We start from the raw sequence: 23,896 nt of genomic DNA on the forward strand, positions 1-23,896 counted from the left end.
TGTCAGTTGGCTCCATTGTTTGTGGGCTTGTGGTGAGATAGTACATCATGGTGGCCATGAGTGGCAGAACAAAGCTGCTTATCTCCTAGCAGTTGGGAAGCAGACAGCATGAGGAAGGGGCTGAGGACAAGATATATCCTCTCAGGGCACATACTTCTTCTAAGTAGGTCTTACCTCCTAATATCCCATTCAGGTATGAACTCATCAATGGATTAACCCACAGATGAAGTTAATGTCCTTATGATCCAATCACTTCCCCAAAGTTCCACCTCTGAACACAGCTGCATTCCAGACAATGTGTTCAACATGTGGATCCTTAGGAGACAATTCCAGATCCAAACTTCAGCAGACCTGCACTCCTAACTGACCAGCTCTAAATCAGAATTCCTATGCCCCTCTCCTCAGGCTCAATTAATTTGCTAGAATAGCTCACAGGACTCACAGAAACACTTTACTTTTATTTACTCATTTATTATTTATGGTATTACAGAGTTTACAATGAAAATTAAGATGGAAGAGATGCAAAGGGCAAGATATGACAAAAGGGACACAGCATCCATACCACCACCCTCCTGACACTGCATGTATTCAACCATCCAGACACTGTGTGAACTAGTCCTTTTGAATCTTAATGAACTTCATCATGTAGGCATGCCGAGCAAATTGCTGGTCATCAACCAACCTTCAATTCTCCCCAGATGTTGGGACTTTCAGCCCCACTCCTTTAATTATACTTAATCCTTCTGGATGCCAGCCTCCTCCTAAGACTCTCTAGGAACTGCCAGCCACTAGCCATCTCATTAACATAAAAAAAAACACATTGTTCCAGAAATTTCAAGGGTTTTAGGACCTCTGCATCAGTAAATGGAGATGATTTACTTTTGTATCATAATGTACATCTTACTAAAAAATACCACAGTCTGCATCCAAATGTCCTTTTTATAAGGATATCAGTTATATCGGATATCCCACTCCAACAACCTGATTTTAATTCTATTATTTCTTTAATAACTATCTCCAAATACCATCATATTCTGAGGTGTTAGGGGTTATGGAATTTTGAAGGAATATTACAATTCATCCCATAACAGTATCCCACAGGTTTCTGAAGCTCTTTTAACTTTTCTTCATTTTATCTCTGTTCTTCATTTGACTAAGTATTTTCCTGTTTGCTGATTTTTCTGTCACTGCAAATCTGCTATTGCGCCCCTCTAGTAAAATTTTTAATTCAGTTTCAGTTTTTACCTCCAGAATTTCTAGTTTTACATAATTTCTCTTCGCTGAAATTCTCTATATGATTTCTTATTATCATGATACACTTCTTTAATTGTTTGAGCAGGTTTCCTCTAGATTTTTGAATATATTTATAATAGCTGTTTTCAAATCTTTTCTTACTAAGTGCAACTTTTAGCCCTTTCAGAGCCAATTTCTGTTGACTATCTTCCCCCATTTTGGCTAGTCTTTAAATTTTTGTACACATTAAGAACAACAGTTTTCCCATAAGATGTTGTAGCTATTCTGGATTCTGATTTTCTCTTCCTTGGGGATGGCAGTTATTACTTTTTGTTTGATTTGGGCAAAGAGTCTGTTTTCCCCACATTGCAAAGATTTGGATTTCTTGACTCATTTTGAAAATTCTTATTATTTTTAAGCCTGGCTTCCCAGGGATTGCCCAAATCAACTCTGTTATTGAAGTCAATTATTGGCCAGAGGTTATACTATTTTGATAGGTCAAGTCTTCTACCATTTGCATTTAAAAGCTATATTTACGTGGCTTAAGGAAGAGTTAAAAAGACTGCATTGTTTTTGTTTTTTGTGTTGTTGAAGTTTCATGGTTAATGAGTAGCTAACTAGGGACTTCAGTTTTCTCCTTTCCAGACATACAAATATGGGCATTAACAAGACCCTCTTTTGCCGATTCCCTGGATCTTGTAACTGTCAGATTTACTTTGTTGATTACCTCAACCAATATGGACCTTAGGCTATTATTGGCATTCCCTGACAGGTTGCCATTGGGATCTCTTTTTATTTTTTCAATGCTAGGGATTGAACCCCAGAGCACTGTACATGCTAGGTAAACACTCTACCACTGAGCCATACCCCAGCTGCCCATTATTTCTAACACCACCGGGCATGGATTTTTTTCATGCTTGCTTCTGATTACAGTCTGCCCTCTCTGGTAGGGAAACAGAATTGCTATTCCTCATAGTAGACTTGGCAGAACAGGATGGTAACAGCACTAAATATTTATAATGTTTCTGATTTTCAATGGATATTCTGAGAGTTAGGTTTGCAATCTGTCAGTAAATAAAGGACGTTTAATTTGTTAAATATTTAATATTTGGGTTATTGTTTGTTTAATTAGAGCAAGTATTTTGAGAAATGCTGATTGTTAAATGCTTAGTAAAGACTAATGTGAAATGTTGATGTAATTTCCACTAAGAGGAAAATTCTGAAAGCCTGGTATCATTACCAATGCAAAATATAGCTAAACCTATTTCAATAAAATTAAAGAAATAATCAATACAAATGTTGCAGATTGACTATTTAGAAAACCAAAATGTATAATAAAATCATGAATAGAAATAATAAAAATACTTGTTAAGACTGTAAACTTATATTGAAATTTAAATTGTCAATGAGGGTAATACACACAACACACACAAACCAATAATTAAATTAAAAAATCTTGTTTAGGACATCCCATGGTGGTTGGTCTCCAAGATTCCAAGGTCCTTCTAATAAAGACTTCTATAACTATATAAATTAGGATTTGAAAAATGAAAGCAAAACTGAACTCCTGTAAGTGTGGGATAGCACTATTCACTATCCTCCTTCCAAAAGTGTACTGAAACAGAGAAAAGATAGTATATTCTCTGAATCAAGCCCTTCTAGGTATAATGCAGCAGCTTTCAGAAGGAATAAACCTGTGCAACCTGGCTCTGGTGATGCACCAGGAACCTCTGAGCATCATTCCCCAAGGCTGCCCTTGAACGTCACATCCTCTAATTTTACAGAAATGCCGATTTTCACGGTGACTCACAAGAAATGACTCTCCAAGGAACATTTATTTTTTTAATATTTATTTTTCAGTTGTTGGATATAATACCTTTATTTTATTTATTTTATGTAGTGCTGAGGATTGATCCCAGGGCCTCACATGTGCTAGGCAAGTGCTCTACCGCTGAGCCACAACCCCAGCACCGTTTTATCTCTAACAACTTTTCTACCTATAAGGGAAGGGAAACACCAAAATATCTTAAGTAGAGAGAAGAACAGTTCCTGAAATTTGGACATTAGAAATAAACTGCACACTAAAGCTATGATCTGAACACAAGCAATATGTATGAAATGTATAAATACAAATGTATATTCAATTGAAATATACTTGTGTGCATGTCTATATATTCACTGCATACTATTCATGTGCCAGACTCTAATGCGTGTTGATTTGACAGTGGACAGGCAGACACCAAATAGCCCCAAAAGCCCTTCCTTTCACTGTGTGTCAAAGATGCAAGAGATTATATCACAGATTAAATATTAAGAATAAAGGGGGCTGGGGATGTGGCTCAAGCGGTAGCTCGCTCGCCTGGAATGCGTGCGGCCGGGGTTCGATCCTCAGCACCACATACCAACAAAGATGTTGTGTCCGCCGAGAACTAAAAAATAAATATTAAAAATTCTCTCTCTCTCTCTCTCACTCTCCTCTCTCACTCTCTCTTTAAAAAAAAAAAAGAATAAAGATTTTTTTAAATCTAAAAAAAAAAAAATCTTGTTTAGGATCCAAATCCTAAACATCCATGTAGTCATGGTTCAGAAGCCCAAATTACTTACTTTTTGGCTATTTTATTTATTTATTTATTTATTTATAATTTATTTTTTAGTTTTTCGGTGGACACAACATCTTTATTTTATTTGTATGTGGTGCTGAGAATCGAACCCAGCACTGCGCACATGCCAGGCAAGCACGCTACCGCTTTAGCCACAATCCCCAGCCCCTACTTTTTGGCAATTTTAGATTTTAGATCTTTACTATTGGTCCTTTAAGAAATGAAAAAAATTCCTGACCTGTGGTCTAAATGTTATTAGTTTAAAACAATCAAGTCTGTTATCGAAGTAAGAAAGTACTCACAGACAATATGTTAATGAATATAGCAGTATTCCAATAATTTTTTCTTTCAACAAAACAGGTGGTTGGACCACAGAATAGATTGCTGGCTGCTGCTGCTGCTTTCTTTTTTGGACCAGGGATTGAACCACGGGCACTTAACCACTGAGCCACATCCCTAGCTTTTTAAAATTTTGAGACAGGGTCTCACTAAGTTGTTTAGGACCTTGCTAAATTGAGGCTGGCCTTGAATTTGTAATCCTCCTGGATTGTTGGCTTCTTATTTGAGTTTGATCAATGATTTTATCATGTATCAAGATTTATAACTAAATCAAAAAACTTAAGTCCTGGATAGTCTACATAAATGTTTTTCAATTTCATATTCTTCTGGTAGATCCTGGTTCAGTTCGGATATAATACATTTAAATTATCTATGCTCAAATTCATAACACCATTTAGCTTTTGATTTCTAGGAATTATTTTCATAGAGATGTTATACATATGTGATCCATATAACAATTAGCTGGGATAATTTTGTTAGAAATAATTTTCCTGCTTTAGGTCTTACCTGAGGTATGTACATAATATAAGAGCTGCACTTTAAAAGGGGAGTTTGCCTGGTGCAATGGTGCATGCCTGTAATCCCAATGGCTCAGGAGGCTGAGGCAGGAGGATAGCAAGTTCAAAGCCAGACTCAGAAAAAGCAAGGTGCTAAGCAGCTCAGTGAGACCTGGCTCTAAATAAAATACAAAATAGGGCTTGGGGGGTGTAGTTTGGTGGTTGAGTGCCTCAGTACACCCCTCACAAAATAAATAAAGGAGAGTATTTTTTCTCTTTGATTTAAAAAAACCTAAATTTCAAAAATGCCCAATATCATCTTTTTTTTAACCTTTATTTATTTTTTTTCATGTGGTGCTGAGGATCAAACCCAGTGCGTCACATGTTCTAGGCAAGCACTATGCCACTGAGCCACAAACCTAGCCCCCCAGTATCATTTTAAGTCAATTTTAATAAACCACATTTTTTTCCTAAGAGGATAATTTACTCTTTAGAATTTTAAATATACTGAAATAAACTTATACCTTATAATGAAATTTTTATCTCTTATTATTTATAAACATGTCCTCTTTCTTAAATAATGATGCCGTGATATAATAATTATTATTTTTTTTCTGGGCCAGATTTGCCAATATCTACTTGATATTAATATATTTTAGCAAAAAAATTAAAAATCTTGGGTTAAATTACTACTTTATTTCAAAATCCCTAAACTTCTAGACATATTCATTGGTTTCATGGAAAATAAATAAAACTTTAGAGTCTCATGCTCTACCAAATGAGCTAGCCAGGCACCTGTAAAATTTTAAAAGAAGAATTTCCAATGAGTAGAGGACTATCAACATTCCAAAGTTCTGATACACGGGCATTTTGGAATAGGCCCTCATTTCTATATTAATTTTTTAATCATTTTAGGGCTTTCACATGAGTTTATAATTTTCAGAGAGGTGACAAAATATCACCATGATGATTAATAATATAAAATGGATCGTTATAATCAAGTAGTCACTTCTGTAATCAAGTGATAATATCTATCATCATTAATACAGGTTGAGTATCCTTTATTTTAAGTGTTTGAGACTAGAAGTGTTTCAGATTTAGGATTTTTAAAAAATTTTAGAATACTGGCATATGCATAAGTGAGACATCTTGAGGACAGGATCCAAGTCTAACCACTAAATTCATTTTTCCATATATATAGCCTAAAGATTATTTTGTGTAATATCATGAGACACAATATGACAATGGTCCTATAAGACAATATTGCCTACTGATATCATAGCTGCCTTAATTTGTGTAACTACACTATGATGTTTGCACAACATCTAAATTGCCTAATGGTGCATATCTTAGAACGTATCCCTGCCTTTAAGTTATACATGGCTTCTTTTTATTTTTTCAATATATTTTTTTAGTTGTTGATGGACCTTTGTTTTTTTTAAAGTATTTATTTTTTAGTTGTATTTGGACACAATACCTTTATTTATTTATTTTTAAGTGGTGCTGAGGATCAAACCCAGGGCCTTGCACATGCTAGGGGAGTGCTCTACCACTGAGTCACATCCCCAGCCCCTATTTATTTGTTTATTTATATGTGGTGCTGAGAATCAAACCCAGTGCCTAACACATGCTAGGCAAGTGATCTGCCACTGAGCCACAACCCCAGCCCCATCATAACTTTATTTTAAATGCACATATTTTGACCTGTCACATGAAGTCAGGTATGAAAGTTTCTACTGGTATCATTATGTTGGTGCTTAAAAAGTTTCCGATTTTGAAGCATTTCAAATTTGGGGTATTTTGGGGGGGAGAAAAGGGGAACCAGTTTTAAACCCAGAGGCATTCAACCACTGAGCCACATCCCCAGCCCATTTTTTTATTTAGAGACAGTCTCATTAAGTTAATTGGGCCTTGCCAAGTTGTTGAGGCTGGCTTTAAACTTGTTATCCTCTTGCCTCAGCTTCCCAAGGTTCTGTGTGTGCCACTAGGTCTGGAAAATTTTGGATATTTAAAAAAAATTTTTTTTAGTTGGACACAATACCTTTATTTATTTATTTATTTATTTTTATGTGGTATTGAAGATTGAACCCAGTGCCTCACATGTGCCAGACAAGCACTTTTCCACTGAGCTACAACCCAAGCCCCAAATTTTGAATTTCTGGATTTGAGATGCTGAACCTGTACTGGGAAAACTCAACATTATATATTTTTAATTTATACACATCAACTACATGAATCCTTTTGTTTAACTCAGATTTACTGGAACTAATAGAGATAGAAGAACAAGATAAATGGGCTGGGGGCTTAGCTTAGTAGTAGAGTACTTGCCAAGCATGTGTGAGGTCCTGGGTTTGATTCCCAACACCACAAAAACAGATAAATGCTTCCCAAGAAAAACAATTTTAATAATCTACAAATTATTCTATACCCTTCAAAAATCCAAAGTCATAAAAAATTATAGGGAAGTTGCTCTGAAACAGGAGTTAGCAACTTAAAAAAATATTTTAGAAACTGGATAATAGAATTCTTTGTAACTATCCAACTTTGCTAGAGTAATGCAAAAGTAACCAGACACTATATAAAGAAATATATTTTAGCAGAACTCCAATAAAACTCATGATTTAAATCCTCTTTTAAAAAAATTCTACTATATTTTAACCAGAAAGGATTATTTTAAACTAACAAAGTATAAGAAATTACATGAAGCTTTTATAAAATTATTCTCAGTATATGGAGTTTATTCTCATAATAATTCATCCATAGTAATATAAATAGTATAAAATAGTATCTATTACTTACTAAACAGAGACAATGTGAAAAAGCTTTCCAACTTTTCTCATTTCCAATAATGGCACTATAATATATTTATTATTGTTCTTTGCACAGGACTCCCAGAAGGACAAACGTTGTGACCAATGTCATACAGGCTGTAAATAATAGAATGGAAACCACAAGTTTTTCTACCTTTGTTAGATCAACAGGTGCTTCCTGTGATGTGAGCTTTCTTGAGTTAATAATTGATACAGGTGGAAGACTTTTATAAATAAAGCATAAAAAACAAAGACATTTCTACATTCTCTGAATTTTCCTCTAAGGTGACTGACTATACTAACAATTTATGTACAGAGAAACATAAAGATTTTCTTACACTATGTAAAAATAAATTAGAAATTCTTTGAATAGGAACAATATTTGGATCATTGCTTAAAAATTTGAAATATTATTTATATTCTGAAGGGTTTCGCACCATAAACCATTTAATGCCTTAGAAAAACCATATTTAAAAGCATTCCCACATTCTTTTATTTTCTCTTTTTTTCTTTTGGTACTGGGGATTGAACCCAGGGGTGCTTAACCAATGAGCCACATCCCCAGCCCTTTTTACCTTTTATTTAGAGACAGGATCTTACTGAGTTGCTGAGGCTGACCTTGAACTCATGATCCTCCTGCCTCAGCCTCCCAAGCTCCTGGGATTACAGGCCTGTGCCACATTCTTTTCAAATTATTTGTTATGAATACACTGATACACTACACACTGCCCACTGCATATATGTGCATTTCTATAAAACTTTCATCCATAAAGTTTTTTTCTAGTTATGAATTCTTTGATGTACTTTAAGACTTGACCTAAGTCTAAAGGATTTCCCACATTTATTACATTCAAAAGGCTTCTCATCACTGTGAATACTCTGATGTCGAGTAAGTCGTCCACAGACAGTAAAGGCCTTTCCACATTCCTTACATTCATAGGGTTTCTCACCAGTATGAATTCTCTGATGTACAGTAAGTTGATGGCCACTCTTAAAGGCTTTCCCACACTCTTTACATTCATAGGGTTTCTCACCAGTATGAAGTTTATGATGCATTCTAAGGCTTTCAATATGACTAAAGGCCTTACAACAGTCCTTACATTTATATGGTTTCTCACCAGTATGAATTCTCTCATGTCTAACAAGGTCTGAGGTACGACCAAAGGCCTTCCCACATTCTTTACAGATGTAGGGTTTTTCACCAGTATGAATTTTTTGATGTGTCCTAAGGCTACCACCATGAATAAAGGCCTTCCCACATTCTTGACATTTATAGGGTTTCTCACCAGTATGCATTCTCTCATGTTGAATTAGTGCTGAGGCACGAGTGAAGGCCTTCCCACATTCATTACATTCATAGGGTTTCACACCAGTGTGCATTCTCTGATGTGGAATGAGTTGATAGATACGACTAAATGTCATCCCACATTTTTCACATTCATAGGGCTTCTTGCCTGTATGAATTGTCTCATGTTGAACAAGATTTGAGGCACAACTAAAGGCCTTCCCACATTCTTTACATTTACAGGGTTTCTCACCAGTGTGAATTCTGTGATGTACTCTAAGATCTATACTGCGACTAAAGGTCATCCCACATTCACGACATTCATAGGGTTTTTCACCAGTATGAATTCTGTCATGTTGCACAAGGTGAGAAGCTTGACTAAAGGTCTTCCCACATGCCTTACATTCATAGGGCTTCTCACCAGTATGAATTCTCTGATGAATTTTAAGTTTTCCACCTTTACTAAAGGCCTTTCCACATTCATGACACACATAGGATTTCTCACCAGTGTGAATTTTTCCATGTTGAGTCAGGTAGGAAGCACGACCAAAGGCCTTCCCACACTCTTCACATTGATAGGGTTTCTCACCTGTATGTATTCTCTGATGAACTTTAAGGTCTATATTACGACTAAAGGTCATCCCACATTCCTCACATTTATAGGGTTTTTCACCCGTATGAATTTTCTGATGTTGTAACAGGTTAGATGCACGATTGAAGGCCTTTCCACATTCCTTACACTCATAGGGCTTCTCACCAGTATGAATTCTCTGATGTACTATAAGGTCTGTATGACGAGTGAAGGCCTTTCCACATTTGTCACATTCCTTGGATTTCTCACTATTGTGAATTCTTTGATGTAGAGTAAGAGATGAATATTTTCTATAGAGGTGTACTTTCTCAGAGCTGATTTTTTCATATCTTGACTCCAAATCTAAAAGAAATAAAAATCTTTTGTCTTCCTGGATGCCAAAAAATAAATGTTCTATAGATTCTTAAAGATTTTTAAATGCTACCAATTAGAGATGAATACTTGAAAGAACTCTAAAATCAGCTCTTTAACTTGCAGTTATTACGATAATGTCTCCATAACATTCACTTATCACATTTTATTACAGTGATTAAATGTATTCCTTCTATATCATTCCCATATACAATGTAAATATATTAAAAGCAACTATTTATTGATTTTTAACCAATTATATTTCTCCTTAAAAAGAATATTATGATTCCTTCCTATGCACAGCCATGTAAACTTTTTGTGGTTTTCCATATCAAATGAAGCACTAAGTTTTTATTATCTTTGCTGAGATTTTCTTATTGTTCATTCTACAAGTGTTTCATCTATTTTATGCCTTCATATTTTTTCTCAGGTATTCTCTCACTTTCCCTTTTAATCAGGGTTGATTGTTCTGGTAATTCCGAGATGAGTCTGTCAATGAATTTTCAGGTAAATACTAGGTTTATACCCTAATGAAAATCTTAAGGAATTCTGAGCTTCTGGGTACTTCAGAGAGAAAAAAAACCAAAAACCAGAAAGTGATCTAAACAGGAATCTAGAGGAAGAGTGATAGGAAATATATGAAAAGGAATTGAAACATTTACCTTGGAGGATAATAATCTAGAAGGAATAGCTTAGCTGGGCACCATGGCATATGCCTGTAATCTCAGCTCTTTGGGAGGCTGAGGCAGGAGGATTGAAAGTTTGAGGGCAGCCTGGGAAACCTTATAAGACACTGACTCAAAATTTAAAACAAAATTTTTAAAGATCTGGGTATACCACTGGGTTCATCCTCAGTTCTGAAAACAAAACAAACAACAACAAAAATTTAAAACCACTAAACGACAAACAAACAAATTTCAAAGATGTGAGTATAAAGAAAAGATGAATAGAATATAAAAAGGAAAAAGAGACTGGGGCTGCGGTTATGGCTCAGTGATAGAGTGCATGTCTAGCATGTGTGTGGCACTGGGTTTGATCCTCAGCACCATATAAAAATAAACAAAATAGGGCTGGGGTTGTGTGGCTCAGTGGCAAAGTGCTTGCCTAGCATGTGTGAGGCACTGGGTTTGATTCTCACCACCACATATAAATAAATGAATAAAATAAAGGTTCATCAACATCTAAAAATATTTTTAAAAATAAAGTATTGTGTCCATATACAACAAAAATAATATTAAAAAATGAATTAGGTAAAATATCTGGGGAAATGATGCTGATAACACACTAAACTTGATATAAAGCTTACAACCACAGTAGGCTGGGGTTGTAACTCAGTGGAATAGTATTTGCCTAGTATGACTGAGGCACTGGCTTTAATTATCAGCACCACATAAAAATAAATAAAGATCTATTGACAAATAAAAAAGTATTTTTAAAAAAGCCCAGTGAATGCCAATTACAACAGGTGAAAGGAAAATCTGCCTAGACAAATAAACTACTGAAAACTACAGATAAAAAACTCTTTAAAGCAGAAAAAAAAATGTCTTCTTATATTCAGAGGAACAATGATTCTAACATCAGAGTTTTCTCATTAGAAACTGTGGAGGCCACAGCTGAACATGGTGGTGTATACCTATAATTCCAGCTACTCAGAAGGCTGAGGCAAGAGGATCCCAAGTTCAAGGCCAGCCTTGGCATCTTAGTGAGAACCTATCTCAAAATAAAAAAAAGTCTGGGGTTGTAGCTTAGTGGTAGAGAGCTTGTCTTGCATTGTGAGGCACTGGCTTTGATCCTCAGCACCACATAAAAATAAAAAAATAAAGGTAATTAGGATTACACTGGTTGTGTAATCCTATATCATGTACAACCAGAAGAATGAGAAGTTAAACTTCATTTATGAATGATGTGTCAAAATGCATTCTATTGTCATGTATAACTAATCAGAACAAATTAAAAAATTGAAAAAATAAATTTAAGTAAATAAAAGCAAGTTTTAAAAAATAAAGGTATTATGTCCATCCACAACTAAAAATTTTTAAAAAAGAATCTTTTCTAATGACAATGGAACAAAACTAGAAAAAAACAACAGAAGGGCAAAACAACCAATGCTTCAGACAAGAATTGGTCAAAAAATCACATGGGAAATTAGAAATTATTTTAAGGCAAATGAATATGAAAATAGAACATACCAAAATTTATGGATGCAGCAAAAGCAGTGTTTTCAGTCTTTCACCATGGAGTATGATGTAAACTTTGGGCTTTTCATATATGACATTGTCTTAGCCTATTTTCTGTTGGTATAAAATACTGGAAACTGGGCAATACTTGAAGAATAGGAATTTATTTTGGCACATGGTTCTGGAGGCTGGAAGACCAAAATTGGATAACTATGTGTGGTGAAGGCTTCCTGCTATATAATAACATGGCAGAAAAGTAAAAAAAACAAGTTGGACTGTGTAGAAGAAACAAAACACAAAGGGTGGCCTTACAACAACCTGCTCTCCAGTTATCTAATTCATTCCTTCAGAAAAGCATTAATCCCTCTTAACAGAATTAACTCTAAAAGGTCTCACCTCCCAATACTGCCAAAATAACAACCATATTTCAATACGAGTTTTGGAGGGAAAAAAACATGTTTAAACTGTTTTAGATTTTATTACATTGAGGTAGATTCCTAGTTTGTTGAGTTTTTTAATCAGGAAAGTGTACTAAATTTTGTTAAATTATTTTCCTGTACCTTAAGAATTAAGACAATTTTTCCTTTTATCCTGTTAATGTGATGTATAACATTGATTTCATACAATCACTATCCTTGCGTTCAAGAATTAAGACCCACTTGGTCATGGAGTATAATCTTATTAAGTGCTGTTGACTTCAGTTCACTAGTATTTTTGCTGAAGACCTTTGTATCAATATTCATAAGTGATATTGGTCTATAGGTTTCTTGTAGTGTCTTTGTCTGGTTTTGGTACCAAAGTCTCATAGAAAGCATTTGTGGCCTAAGCTCTTACACTTTACCTCTTTCCTCAAATTTCATCTCCTCAGAGATGATCAACAGTTCTTTTTTAAGTGTGTGTGTGTGTGTGTGTTTGTGTGTGTGTGTATTTTAGTTGTAGTTGGACACAATACCTTTATTTTATTTATTTATTTTTATGTGGTGCTGAGGCTCAAACCCTGCACCTCAAATTTGCTAGGCCTGGATTCTATCGCTAAGCCACAACCCAGGTCCTTATCATTAGTTCTTGATCATCTTACCTTACCTAAATTTATCCTATTAATTTTTTTTTGTACCAGGAATTGAAGCCAGGGGTGCTTAACCACTGAGCCACATCCTTAGCCCTTTTTAATATTTTATTTAGAGACAGGGTCTGCTAAGTTACTTTATTTAGGGCCTTGATAAGTTGCTGAAACTGAATTTGAATTTGCAATCCTCTTGCCTTGGCCCCCAGAGCCACTGGGATTACAAGCATGTGCCACCACACCTGGCTGCCTATTCTTGGTTAGTTTCCTTCATAGTATATTTACTACTTGATACTACTTATCTATTTTTTATAGTGCTATTATATGTCTTCCCTAATATATTAACTCCATTAATTTCTTTGCCAAATACAGGAATGAATACACTTTTAGGCAATAAAGCCACATATATAAATCTAAGCGAATGCAGGTTTGGAAATCAGTTGGGTCCAAAATACAAGTGAAAGGGCATTAAGAAAGAATTAATGAATGGGGAGGGAAATATGAGCCTAAAAAATTGTGTGGTTAATTAAGGTGAAGATGAAGCTCATTGTAGCTCATGCAGAGTATTTATCTCTTCTCTACATCAGAATCCTTTTCTTTACTATGAATGAATATTTCCAACCAACATTTCAAGTGTGACTCTTCCTTGACTACTTGGGCTACTGCTTGTAGATGGCTTTCCATAGCCAGATTTACTCTTATTTATTTACCTTTATGCCATTTTCTTGTTTCTTTCTTTACAATCATCCAGGGCTCTTTTCCTTGCTCCAATAATGTGATAACATCTGGCTTAGAAATGGAATGGCCTGTTTAAAAAGAAAAAAAAAGTGCAATGCAACATGATACAAAAAAAAAATACATTATTGCCAGGCATGGTTGGTACATGCCTATAATCCCAGCAACTCAGAAGGGTGAGATAGGAAATTTGAAGCCAGACTAAGGAAATTAGTGAGTCCATGTCTTAAAATAACAAAAAAGGGGTTGGGGATGTATGTCTGTGATAGAGTGCATCTGGGCTCAATCCCTAGTACCACAACAAAACTAAACAAACCCAAAATTGTACTAAAGTAAATTAAAGGTCAAAAAAAATGTTGAAGCCAGGCATTGTAGTACACATCTGTAATCCCAGTGACTTAGGAGGATTCTAAATTCAAAGCCAGTCTCAGTAACTTATTGAGAATTAGGGGTGTGGCTCAGTGGTAAAGTACCCCTGGATTTAATCTTCAGTACCCACCCCCAAAAAAGATATTGAATGAGATTTTTAAGAAGAGAAAGTAAGGAAATTAAAGAATAAAACATTAAACTGGGTACACTGATACATGTCTGTAAGCCCAGATACTTGGGAGGCTAAGGTAGAAAGATTACAAGGTTTGAGGCCAGCCTCAGTAACTTAGTGAGACTGTCTCAAAATTAAAACAAAAAGGGCTGGGATGTAGTTCAGTGTAACATACCCTTGAGTCCAATCCCCAATACTGAGAAACAAACAAACAAAAACCATAATATACACATTTGTATCCTCTTTTTCTTTTTTTGGGGGGGGGTAGCGGGGTACCAGGGATTGAACCCAGGGGTGCTTAACCACCAAACCACACCCCCAGCTCTTTTTTATATTTTATTAGAGACAGGGTCTCACTGAGTTGCTTAGGGCCTCACTAAGTTATTGAGTCTGGATTTGAACTTGTGATCCTCCTGCCTCAGCCTCCTAAATTGCTGTGATTACAGGCATATGCCACGGTACCTGGCTGTATCCTCTTTTTCTTGATAGCATATATAATACCATGGTTGAAAATACTGTGGGGCTGGGGTTGTGGCTCAGTGGTAGAGCACTCGCCTAGCACATGTGAGGCCCTGGGTTCTATCCTCAGCACCACATAAAAAATAAATAAAATAAATAAAAGTATTGTGTCCAACTACAATGAAAAAATAAATATTAAAGAAAATACAGACTCTACTGGGTGCTGTAACACATGCCAGTAATCCCAGTGACTTGGGAGGCCAAGATTGCAAGTTTGAGGATAGTCGCAACAATTTAGTGAGGCCCTAAGTAACTTAATGAGAACTGGTCTCAAAATAAAATATGAAAAGAGTTGAGGATGTAGCTCAGTGGTAAAGTGCCCCTATGTTCAATCCCCATCACTAAAAATAAATAAATACAGAAAGAAAGAAAATATAAATTCTGAAGCCTATTAACAATTTCTGTCTTTCCACCTTCTAGCTGTGTGTGAACTTGGTCTGGTCACTTATGCAAAATGTGTTGCAGTATTTTCATTTGGAAATGGGAATAATAATAAGGTTGAATTTAATAAGGATCAAATGTATACATAGGTATCTGTATTATAAAGTGCTTAGAGCACTGCCTCTGTAAACATATTTATAGATTACAATTTTTAACTACAAATCAGATAAAATTTGCCTAAATAAATGAAATGTGTTTGCTTCATTTTTAAATGAATTCTACTTATTTAATTCAACAAATTGTAGAGGTTCTTTTAGTAATTAGAGCAATTTAGGACCCTCTGTCAAGCTATTCTCCCTGTGAATGAATCAGACAGATATTCTGAACATAAATAGGGAACCTGGATCCTTTAATAATTGTTATATAACATGTCACAAAATCCTAATGTGGCTCCTTCTCATAAACGAAGAGAGTTGACTCTTAAGTAGAACCAGACAAGGTGTTCTACTTAAGAAAGACAGGGAATGAGTCAAATGTATAATATGTCAAGATCATTGTATTGTCATGCTCAACTAATATAAAAAGAAAGAAAGAAAGACAGGGAAGATGAATATGTTTATAATAGAATTGCCTCTTCTAACCCAACAAAGTTCAAGTTGCTTCTTTGGGGAAAAGGGAAAAGAAATGTAATCAGTTTCTTTAAAAACTTGCCTTGAAAATCAGAATTAAAAAAAACACATAGAGAGCAGATTCTAAATTATCTTAAATTATTCAAGGCCAAAAACATACCCAGTGAGACTAAGTTACCATAGTTCTCCATCATCACATCCCGGTACAAGGTCTTCTGGAAAGGGTTCAGACATTCCCATTCCTGCTGAGAGAAGTCCATGGCCACATCCCTGAATGTCACCGACCCCTGAAATGGCAAACCTGTGTATTATTGCAGACATTAAAGGAACATTGTGAAGATGGTACAGAAGAGATAAAGATTGTATTGCATGAAGAAAGCAATAATACAAGCCTTTGGGCTACACATCTATAATATGGAGGGGACTGAAGCAGAATGTATACATGGTTTTGAAGAAAATTGCCAAGGAACCATCAACAACCACTTAAGTGAGCTTTGAAACACCTATCCAAAGTTGAGTCTTAATCTTACTACATTCTTCAATAACACTTTCATCATCTTTTTAAGAGATCCAGAGGGGCTAGGGTTGTGGCCTAGTGGTGAAACACTTGCCTAGCATGTGTGGATCACTGGATTCAATCCTTGGCACAGCATATTCACAGTGGCACACACCTGTAATCCAATGGATCGTGGAGGCTGAGGCAGGAGGATGGGGAATTCAAAGCCAGCCTCAGCAAAGGCAAAGCACTAAGCAACTCAATGAGACCTTGTCTCTAAATAAAATACAAAATAGGACTGGGGATGTGGCTCAGTGGTCTAGTGCCCTTGAGTTCAATCCCCAGGACCAATAAATAAATAAATAAAAGTAAAGGTATAGTGTTTACCTACAACTTAAAAAAAAAAATCGGGTGATGAATGGGGTGGATCCAGAGCCAGAAAGGTAAAATTAGCCATGTCTAACTGACCCACAGAAACTGAAATAAATGTTTACTACTTTAAACTATTAGGGTTTGCTACTTTATTAGGTTTCAGGATAATTTATTATTTAGTAATAGATAAAAAATATATTAGAGGATAGGTTGTGGCTAAGTGGTAGAGTGCTTGCCTAGCACTTGTGAGGCACTGGGTTTCCCAGCACCATATATAAATAAATTTTTTAAAAAGATGTTGTGTCCATCTAAATACCTAAAAAATTAAATATGTGTGTGTGTGTGTGTTTTGTGTGTAAAAATGCTGAGGAAGGAAAATGAATATACATAATACCCAAGTTAATATGTCCCATTTAATATCAGAATACCGGAATACTCTTTTTTCCTTTGGTACTGGGATTGAACCCACAAGACCATCTGGTTATTCAATGCCAAATTTCTATCTTCACTATTTGGCAATCTCAAGTCTGTGAAAATTTCCGTTTTTTCATGTATGTCAATACTTTCATTTGTCTATCTCACCAAACTAGACTTTGACATGGAAGGTATAAATCTTTACTTCAAAGGACTTAAGTCCATCACTGCCCTTCATAAATAAATGGGCACTTAGATATGTTGAAAAATTTGGTCAGTAATTATATGATCACTTGTAAGTTTATTATTTAATTTTATTTATTTATTTTTTTGGTACTGAGGATTGAACCCAAAGCTGCTTAACCTCTGAGTCACATCCCCAGCTCCTTTTATTTATTTTTTTTTTAAATTTTGAGACAGGGTCTCACTAAGTTGTGGAGGGGCTTACTTAATTTTTTATTTTGAATTTTTGAATTTTTCTTTTTTCCTGCAGTATTGGGGGTTGAATCCAGGGCCTCCACATGGTGAGTAAGCACTCTACTATTAAGTCACATATCCTACCTAGAATGAGCAGGTAAGTTCAGGGAGGATGCTGGGTAATTTGTCATGACAGTTCTGTGGAAGAACAAGAACTAGAAGCAGATTATTTGAAGAAAATTTTTCCTGATTGGAAACTTTTGGGAAAACTACCAACACACATAAATCAACAAGGAGAGAAACATCAACTTACATGGGCCATGGTTTCGTCTGCAAGAGTAGATCGGTCCTCAGGTTTACTCTATCAGAAAGCACAGCCAGAGCTGGGAGAAGAGGAAGATCTTGAGTCCACTTTTGCATTAGTATTCCTAACAAAACATAAGTTTCTTAATTGTTGTTATGCACTTCCATTCCAAGTTCCAAACTATTTCCTATCACATACAACTTGGGCAGATTAGAGTTCTAAATCACAAGGGTATCATAGAACAGATATTTCTGCACTGAACTTAGCATATGTTAGCATAAGTTTTCTGGTCACTGAATGAGTCTGGTGAGGCAGATGTATAGATCTGAAGTTAAACAACAGAGTATTGATCTGAGCAGATCATCTTCCTTTTATTCCTACCTTCCAAGACTGAAAATAGCCCTAATCATCCAAATCACAACCTCTTTTGTGGCTTTGCAATTGAAGTTGGTTAAGATATTGGAAATTCAAAGGCAGTGCTCTGTATTTTAAGTCTGGCAAAGCTTAATAGAATACAAAGTAGACATAAAATGTGAAGTTGGGGGAAAAATTTTAAGGATGTAGAAAACATTCCAGATATACTGCCAGAGAAAAATCATACTGACCAACATAATAACTATTGATGTGAAATATATGAAAATATCAATCAATAGAGAAAAAAATAACAGACCACTGAAATCAGTAGACAGAAGTCAGGAAGGTTATATAGCCATTTATAAACAATGGTTTTTTTAAAGTTTTTCATAATATTTGTAAAAATGACTAGAGGTCAACTTGAAATATGTAGTGTATTCTTAAAAACTTAAGATGTTCTCCCAAAATGAAGAGACTTTAAGAATATTCTTTGTAAATTTAAGTTGTTTGACTTGAATGGCTTTTCTTAGTTTCCTTTTAGATATCAATATCCAAACTCACTTTATCATTTCTTCTCAAGTATGCTAGAGAGTTCTACTTAGAAAAAATGGAGAGCAGACTTCATTCAGCATCATCAATCTGTAGGACATGATCTGGTAAAATGAAAAATCTTAAAAAAAGAATCTTATGCTCCCATACAAGATGGGGATTTAAGTGAATATAAATATTAGAGTCTTCAGAAAATATTGTATGTACTTGCAAGACAGCTTGACAGCAGATATTGGTGACATTTTTTCCAAAAGTTATTTTTAAAACATTATTAATTCTGAAAGAATGTCTATGTAATTAAGTTTAACATAACATTTCTGGGGCTGGGGATGTGGCTCAAGTGGTAGCGCGCTCGCCTGGCATGCGTGCAGCCCGGGTTCGATCCTCAGCACCACATACCAACAAAGATGTTGTGTCCGCCGAGAACTAAAAAATAAATATTAAAAATTCTCTCTCTCTCTCTCTCTCTCTCTCTCTCCTCTCTCCTCTCTCCTCTCTCACTCTCTCTTTAAAAAAAAACATAACATTTCTAATACCTAAAGTTGTAAAGTTAGACTTTTCAAGCAAGGAGATCCTTGGCTGCTTCTTTCAATATACACAAAGGTATATGAGTGATTCAGATTTCTTTTGCAAATTAAGAGAACTCTTTGCCTCCTTTATTTGATCAGGTCTTTTATGTCAAAACAGAACCACAAAGAAATATAAACATAAAAATTGTAAATGTACAAACCAAAATATTAAAAGTTATTATCTCTAGGCAGGGAGGTTAAAAGACTAGTCTTACTTTCTTCTTCATTAATTCCTTAAGGAATGATTTTTTTGGCAAAGCTATATTATTTCCGTCATCTAAATACAACATAAAGATATTCCAAAGTATTAAAATGTATAAAAATAATTATTAGAGGGCTGGGATTCTGGCTTAGTGGTAGAGCACTCGCCTAGCATGGGCAGGACCCGGGTTCGATTCTCAGCACCACATAAAAATAAAGGTGGCGGGGCTGGGGATGTGGCTCAAGCGGTAGCGCGCTCGCCTGGCATGCGTGCGGCCCGGGTTCGATCCTCAGCACCACGTATCAACAAAGATGTTGTGTCTGCCAAAAAGTAAATAAATGAATAAATAAAAAAAAAATAAAGGTGTCCATCTACACCTAAAAAATAAATATTAAAAAAATACTTTTTAAAAGATATCATTATTGGAAAAGGCTAAATTTTTGACATTAAAAATCTCTGTAAATACTAGGTCTGTCATGAAAAATCAAAGTGATTGAACCAAATAACACTTTTTTTTTTTTTGTCCTGGGGATTGAACTCAGAGGCCTGAGCCATATCCCCAGTACTTTTTTGTATTTTATTTAGAAACAGGGTCTCACTGAGTTGCTTAGCACCTTGCTAAGTTGCTAAGGCTGGCTTTGAACTGGTGATCCTCCTGCCTTAGGTTCTGGAGCCACTGGGATTACAAGCATGAGCCACCACACCTGGCACTTAACTATTCTTGAATATCCTTTACCTCCATAGCACTGATATAATTAGACACATTTCATTACAAAGATTCTTCAATTAGTAGAGAGAGAGAATGGCCTTTGTAAGCTAAAGAAATGTGTATGACAAATAAGCAGAAAAGTTTTGGGTATAGAAAAGATGCTCAATGAAATGTGGCTACACCCCCATCTATTCTTCTCTAAAGAGTTAATTAAAATAACATTTTGTACAATTCTTCTAAAAGATTTTTTCCAAAATTCTATTTTTAAAATTAAGCTGCATATATAATTTAAAATTTTATTGAGTCCTTTTTTCCCCCTAGTACTGAGGATTGAATCCAGGGCTTTGCTTATGCTAAACAAGAGCTTTACTGATGAGCTACTTTTTATTTTGAGATAGGGTCTCATGTCCAAACTGGCCTCCAACTTAATAATTCTCTTGCCTCAGCCTGAGTATATGGGATTATAGGCATGTGTCCCCATGTCCAGCTACCTTGAGTACCCTCATGCATGTATGAAGACTGTTTAACATTAGCTTATTGTGCTTTCTTACTTAAAATGATTAATTTTTATAAAGAGAAAATTTTATTATCTGCAAAATATTCTATCCAATGGAGTCTATGTGCTTTTCTTAACTATTCTCACAATCTCAATGACAAAATCTTCGATTTTATATCAAAAATCAGTCTTGAATCTTCTGGGTTATGTACACTCTTGAAAAATACAAATTTACAGCAATTATCTATACAAATTCAAGGGTTGTGGTTCCCTATATACTTATAAATAGAGACAAAAGACAACTGGTTAAGAATGCCTGTTCTGGATTCCACCTTTTGGGTCCCCTTCTTCCTCTGGGAGAAGTCTTTTCTGCTGTCCTTTAATAAACTTCTAATTTCTACTCTAAAAAAAAAAAAGAATGCCTGTTCTTCAAATTTGGAGCCAAACTATTACAATACAAGGACACAAGATAATTAACTTCGTATTTCGTTACTTCTGACTATAGAAACCTAAAAGAGAGCTAGAGGCAGTGGGAGTTTGCCTGTAATCCCAGTGACTCGAGAGGCTGAGACAGAGGATCCCAAATTCAAAGCGAGCCTCAGTAATTTAGCAAGGCTCCATCTCAAAATAAAAAATAAAAATAAAAAGAGGGATGTGGCTCAAGTGGTAGCACCCTGGCCTAGCATTCGTGAGGCACTGGGTTCCATTCTCAGCCCGACATAAATGTGAAGTAAAGATACTGTAAAGATACTGTGTCCACCAAAAACTAAAAAATAAATATTAAAAAAAAAAAAGAGCTGGGGATGTGGCTCAGTGGTTAAGTGCTCCTGCATTCAATCACCAGTACCAACCACAAAAAAGAGAGAGAGAAGAAAGAAGAGAGAGAGAGAGAGAGAGAGAGAGAGAGAGAGAGAGAGAGAGAGAGAGAGAGAAAGGAAAGAAAGAAAGAAAAGAAAGAAAGAAAGAAAGAAAGAAAGAAAAAAAGAAAGAAAATGAAGCCTAAAGAGGAGTGATCCAGAATAACCACAAGGCTCAGTATTTATTACATTACTTCTTCCTTAGTTACGTTGTGGTGACCTCATACAAAGACCTGGGTGAAATTAGAAGAGGGTTAACCTATATCAGCGTTCACAGCAGTTCCTTGAGTGAGAGCTCAGGGAAAGTCGCAGTTGTCAAGCAGAAGACTGCAGAGTTCTCCAAGGTAGGAATCCCATTTCTAATTCTATTCTGATGTAGTTCTAGGAGCCTGATTCGGGGCAATTCCTGACTTACAATTCCCATCCTAACCGCAGGTCTGTAGCTTCTTCTGGAAGCAGTTATGTAGAGTTCAATATCTGATTTCCCACTTGGGACCATTTCTCTGTGGCAGTCAGTCAAAAGTGGCTGTTAGAGGATGCAGGAAGCGACAGGGAACCTGCAGCCTCACGTCACAGCAATGCACGCTCAGGTAATGGGCACGCACCCTGTGTCCCCGCCACAAAAGGACAACCACGCACTGCCAGTCTCAACACCCACCGACACCGAGGCACGCGCGGCCCTGTCAAGAGCAGCACCGTCTCACCTTCCGGGCCGCATACCCGCCGCTCCTCGGCAGCTGCAGCACCCACCGCCTCGTGGGCAGGCAGACCCGCCCTGCGCGGTCGGGGCCTCGGAGCCTTGAGTACCTCCCGCCACCAGGCTCTCGCGGGTCACGCAGGGCCTGCGGCGGCTGTGTCAGCAGTCTTTTTTGCAGACACCCACTCCGACTTATATCTCAGGTGGGACGAAGTCACAGCGCGCGAGGAAAGGTATCAGAAACGGAGCCAGAGGTCGCAGTTATATCCGTATCTCGTGAGAAATGTCCACACTAGGCTGTCTCGGCCCGTAGCCGCCTGTGGGAAATGGAGTCCACGGCCGAGAAAAACTGAGGACCGCGCGCCCCGCCCACCGCCGAGTCCCGGCGCCTTCTGGGAGTGGCCTGCTGCATCTAGAGTGCGCACGCGCAGGTGCCCAAGTGCTGGAGGCACTGCCCTGAGAGACTGGGGAACGTATAAGTGGTTTTCGTGGTCCAGAGGAGGCAAGTGTGGGTGGATCTGGATTGGGGTAGTCTCAGAAGGGAATTCTGCAGTTCTGTTCCCAGGGCTCAACCTGATGTGTGAGGATCCACCTTGTAGTCAGTGCTGTGAACCCGAAGGTGATCTGGCTTGACAGGTGCCAGTTAGTGAAGGTGGAATGCTGGAACCCTATGGCCCTGGGGTAGTACAAGTTTTTTTTTTTTTTTTAATTTATTCTAATTTGTTATACATGATGGACAAGTTTGTTTTAAGATATATGGAACAGTAACTTTTAATATCCCCGGAGAGCTTGCCATATAAAGTGTTAGGTTGAGTTTTAAGCATAAAAGTGAAGTTCCATTACATTCTTAAATAATTAACGTTTTTCATCCCTGGCAACATTAGATGATTTAATAAATTTGGTTAAAAATCATCTGAAGAAAAAAACCTACATAATTTTAATATTTTGGTTTTGGAATAGGTTTTCTAAATATAAACAAGTTTTTTTTAATTTAGAAACCGAGGTGGTAATTTTTTATAAAATCTTGAATAGTAATCTATAAATATCCAAATTATGCCAATGTAAAAATAAAACCTTCAGATAAATGAATTGTGGAAATAGTTATAACAATAACATAAAATGTATGGTTAGGTAATAATCTTAATTTACTTTCACTCTAGTTTAATATTAGTGAATATACCCCAAGAGGAAAAGGAACAAAGTCTAAAAATTCACTATCAACAATATACATAGGAGGGGCTGTTGTTCTGGCTCAGTGGTAGATCGCCTGCCTAGCACCGGTGAGGCAATGGGTCAACCTTCAGCACCACATAAAAATAAAAAATGTATTATATCCATATACATCTAAAATATTTTTTAAAAACCAGTACACATAGTAAAAAAAATCAGTTCTTAGATCGTTGCTCCAGAATCTCCTGAGCGAATCTCAGGAGTATAACAGAAGAATACACACATAGATCAGATAGATTAATGGATTAATTTAAGTCCAAGAATGAACTTTCATATATATATATAGTCAACTAATGTTAAACAAGGCATTCAAGGAGGGAAAAAAAAAACAACATTGCTTTCAATAGACTAGAACAACTAGATAGCCATATGGAAAAGAATGAATTTGGATCCCTACCTCTCACCGTGTACAAATTCAACTCAAAATGGATTGAAGAGTTAAAACAATAAAAATTTTGGAAAGAATACAGGCATAATT

General features: G+C 36.2%; 1 protein-coding gene and 1 long non-coding RNA gene across 10 annotated transcripts; one reads left to right on the forward strand and one right to left on the reverse strand.

Moving 5' to 3' along the window:
- Positions 1-450: 450 nt before the first annotated feature.
- On the reverse strand, positions 451-22,588 carry LOC110597013 (zinc finger protein 780A-like). 9 transcript variants are annotated; one of them, XM_078033149.1, is made up of 6 exons: positions 22,196-22,586; positions 17,765-17,879; positions 15,913-16,039; positions 13,658-13,753; positions 9,522-9,698; positions 451-7,596 (listed from the first exon to the last, which is right to left on the reverse strand). In XM_078033149.1, exons 2-6 carry the CDS (start codon positions 17,771-17,773, stop codon positions 7,538-7,540), a joined length of 468 nt encoding a protein of 155 aa, XP_077889275.1. In that variant the 5' UTR covers positions 17,774-17,879; positions 22,196-22,586; the 3' UTR covers positions 451-7,537. The 9 variants fall into 9 exon arrangements, with proteins under 9 accessions (XP_077889275.1, XP_077889277.1, XP_040135399.1 ...); XM_078033152.1 differs by lacking the exon at positions 451-7,596 and adding an exon at positions 10,370-10,564 and having other exon boundaries at positions 9,643-9,698; positions 22,196-22,585; XM_078033151.1 differs by lacking the exon at positions 9,522-9,698.
- On the forward strand, positions 21,739-22,537 carry LOC144371039 (uncharacterized). The gene is made up of 2 exons (XR_013431202.1): positions 21,739-21,835; positions 21,927-22,537. It is a non-coding gene; the product is annotated as an uncharacterized LOC144371039 (long non-coding RNA).
- Positions 22,589-23,896: the final 1,308 nt, after the last annotated feature.

This window comes from Ictidomys tridecemlineatus, chromosome 15 (genome assembly GCF_052094955.1).
Source record: "Ictidomys tridecemlineatus isolate mIctTri1 chromosome 15, mIctTri1.hap1, whole genome shotgun sequence".
Taxonomy (NCBI): Eukaryota; Metazoa; Chordata; class Mammalia; order Rodentia; family Sciuridae; genus Ictidomys; species Ictidomys tridecemlineatus.